The sequence below is a fragment of the Chinchilla lanigera genome, unplaced genomic scaffold (assembly GCF_000276665.1).
Source record: "Chinchilla lanigera isolate Chin_1 unplaced genomic scaffold, ChiLan1.0 scaffold00106, whole genome shotgun sequence".
Taxonomy (NCBI): domain Eukaryota; kingdom Metazoa; phylum Chordata; class Mammalia; order Rodentia; family Chinchillidae; genus Chinchilla; species Chinchilla lanigera.
The window spans coordinates 1,437,891-1,441,231 of NW_004955507.1; the positions used below are offsets into that span (position 1 = coordinate 1,437,891).

The 3,341-nt window shown below is 37.5% G+C and overlaps 1 protein-coding gene across 1 annotated transcript in view; it reads left to right on the forward strand.

The window, feature by feature from the left end:
• Positions 1-1,079: 1,079 nt before the first annotated feature.
• The window catches only part of LOC102006693 (cytochrome P450 2C26-like), a 36,043-nt gene continuing 33,781 nt past the window's right edge, over positions 1,080-3,341 (forward strand). The window contains exons 1-3 of the mRNA XM_013506234.1: positions 1,080-1,301; positions 2,371-2,533; positions 2,650-2,799. Coding sequence (XP_013361688.1) covers positions 1,134-1,301; positions 2,371-2,533; positions 2,650-2,799 — 481 coding nt within the window. The 5' untranslated portion in view covers positions 1,080-1,133. The remainder of the gene's footprint in view (positions 1,302-2,370; positions 2,534-2,649; positions 2,800-3,341) is intronic.

Consider the following 3,341-nt stretch of genomic DNA (forward strand, 5'->3'; position numbering starts at 1 on the left):
TTATCATTCATGATCTGTGTGACATATTTTCCTGTTCTCCCTTCATGTCCTATTTCCCCATTTAACAAATAAAAATCAGTTTTCTTCCTCAGTCAGTGTTTTAGCTATGGAAGTTATGTGTGTTCATTTTGTTTGTTAATTAAGATTGGTTCTCAAAATGTAGAATAAATGCTGGCTACTTTATATCCTGATAGTTATATTGCTTTGGTCCTTTCAAATATTTAGAACATTGCTATTTTCCAAGACAAGCTACCCTAGTGCTTGATTAAGTAATACAAGTTAAATATATTGTATGCAAATCTTGGAATATATTGATTCCCCAAAGGTCCTGGATATCCATTAGTCATTTGTGTGAGAATCCATAATATTAACCAATGTTTTATATCAAGTTACTTTTAGCCTGGTGTGGTGGCAAATGCCTGCAATCTCAGCACTCAGGAGGCTGATGCAGGGGGATCACTGCAATTCTGAGGACAGCCTGGACTGCATAGTGATTTCAAGGCCAGCCGTAACTACATAATGAGACAAAACCATAAATACATTAAATAATTTTATTTGTGTGTTCTTAATCTTAGCTGTGCATTGGTACCACCTGCAGTTTACTGTAGGAGCTGATGAGGCTAGAAATATTTTGGTCCTGAGAAAAGCACGCTGCCTGAGAGAATTACAGTTATTAGTCACTAGGCAACCCTGTGTCTGGTGATATAAACCTTGTTAAAATTATAAATAAACACCACTACCATTGTTGTTAAATTCTTCTCCTCCCATGAGGAGAGAGAGGACCTCCACCTGGCTTCAACTTTGTCTCTTCTCTTATTTTCTTCATCCCCTATCCATTTTTTCCCAGGACCATCTAGAAGCATGTGGGCCATGACACTTAATTACTTGTATTTTTAATGAATAGTTTCTATATTTACCCAGAATGACTGAGCTAGAACAACGATAAGGATTTGACAGGGATAGCAAGAGTAAAGAACACATTTTCTTTATCAAGTGGCCAAAGTACAATCTAAGAAGTGTTTGCAGTTCATTCTGGGTTATTCATCCTTTAAATGACTAAAGGACACAGTACAGTAACAGTGAGCATATAAAAGCCTTGGATCATAGTTGACTCAGTAAGAACAGAAGCTTCAATGGATGCAGTGGCAGTCCTGGTGCTTTGTCTCTTCTGTCTGCTTCTCCTTTCGCTCTGGAGACAGAGCTCTGGGAGAGGGAAGCTCCCTCCTGGCCCCACTCCTCTCCCAATTATTGGAAACATCCTGCAGATAGATGTTAAAAATATCACCAAGTCCTTAACGAATGTAAGTATGTTTTAGCATTCACTAGTTACTTGCAAATGGGAAGAAAATTAATTCTTATATTTAAATTAAGTATATTTCTAGATCAGATTATTAGAAGAGATTATTATGCAGCAAGTATTTTTTATGAAGTTTGATCTTCTCTTGCTTTTCAAAGTTTGTCATTGTTACAATAGTGGGATAAGATGGTGCAGTTAGGGAAACATTTAAATTGTTATGTTACAGTAAAAATAATAAATGGCAAAAATTGTAGTTTTCCAGCCCTTCCTTGTTTCATAGTCATTTGTTGTGGTTGTTTATTTTTTTTCCTGAAGTTAAACTATAATTAGTATTTTTGTGATAAGAGATGCTCCTCAAGAAGTTATCTGTAGCATGACCTGTAGCCTCGATGTTGAACCTATGGCATGTGTGCCACAGCGGGCATGCAGAGCCAACTCTGCAATGATGTCACAGATTATATGTGATATTTATTCTGTACTAAAATCTCAGTGTTTGGGTTTAACTACGGTGTTGGCACTTTGTGATAAGTAAGTGGGTCTTGGGTTGCAGTCTGGGCACAGGTTTGCCATCACTGACCTGTAGGTTTTGTTCAGAATACCCGTGAAAATTAAGTTTCTATGAAGAAGCAAATTATGTCTGATATCAAGAAATGCTTATGTGATAGTAAAGTCATAGAATAGTGAATCCATCAATAGATGCCATGATTAGTATCATTTTATTTGTGAACAAAATTCTGAAATCATTGAAGTGAACCATAGCAGAATAAAAATATAGCATGTATAATTTGAGTAGCCATCTGAAGCAATCAAAATTTGTAGATCAAATAGTGACTTGTTTCAATAATATTTGCATTTTCTTTTTTATTAGCACATGTTTGCAGCACATAATGTTTACATTTTTGTGAGAAGTTGGTACATGTACTTAATCCACCTCAATTCCTTTTTTCAGCCCTTTTTCCACTACGTCTTTCTTCTCTCCATCTATTGATACCCTTCCAATTTGAGAGAGATCTGTCTCCCTATTTCCTATTATTGATCTTTTATTTTGCTCTTTATTGCTTTCTCACACCCAGTTCTCAAAAGTCTATGGCCCTGTGTTCACCCTGTATTTTGGCATGAAGCCCACTGTGGTGCTACACGGATATGAGGCAGTGAAGGAAGCCATGATTGATCATGGGGAGGACTTTGTTGGAAGAGGGAGTTTCCCAATAGCTGAAAAAATTGATAAAGGCCTTGGTAAGTGTGTATGTTGAGCAGGATGGAGGCAAAGAATGGAAGAGTTCCTCAGGCAGAGCTTAGCTAATTGTGTGGATGCCACATGTGAGTTCCTTTTTCTACCTCTTCCCGTTTAGGAGTCATTTTTAGCAATGGGAACATATGGAAAGAGACTCGGCGCTTCTCCCTCATGACCTTGCGGAATTTTGGGATGGGGAAAAGGAGCATTGAGAGCCGTATTCAAGAGGAAGCCCACTTCCTGGTGGAGGAGCTGAGAAAAACCCAAGGTGAGAGAATGTTCTTCTTAGGTACTGCTGTCCTCTCTGCTGAGGTCCTTGAAACATTTCAGAGGGCACTCAGAGCTTTCATTCTGATTTGGCTGCACAACCTCAGGAGAAGTGGTGATTGAAACAGAGAACTAGGGACTGTGTATCTGTGTTACATGGAGAGGCGTGACTGTCCACACAATATCTATTAATTCTATTGGAGTTCAAAGTTTCTATTTTGCTTTCAGATCAGAATTCATTAATACAGGATAGCATAAGGTGACTTCCTCCAGGTTACTTCTCTAGAGATACCTTAGCAAACACCAAGGAAATGACCCCATCACACATTTATGGAGCCCAAAGTGACATCTGCCTTTATTTTCTTCAAAGCCAAATGACAAGAAATCAACAATGATTATTGTATTACTTATTGGTATATTCAAAGTAGTTGCTCACATTACCAGATATAGATATTTAAGACTGATAAAAGAATGAAACATTAACTGTTCCTTTCAATAAACCAGTAGAACCTAGTAGTATAATTATCTTAGCAAATGTATATA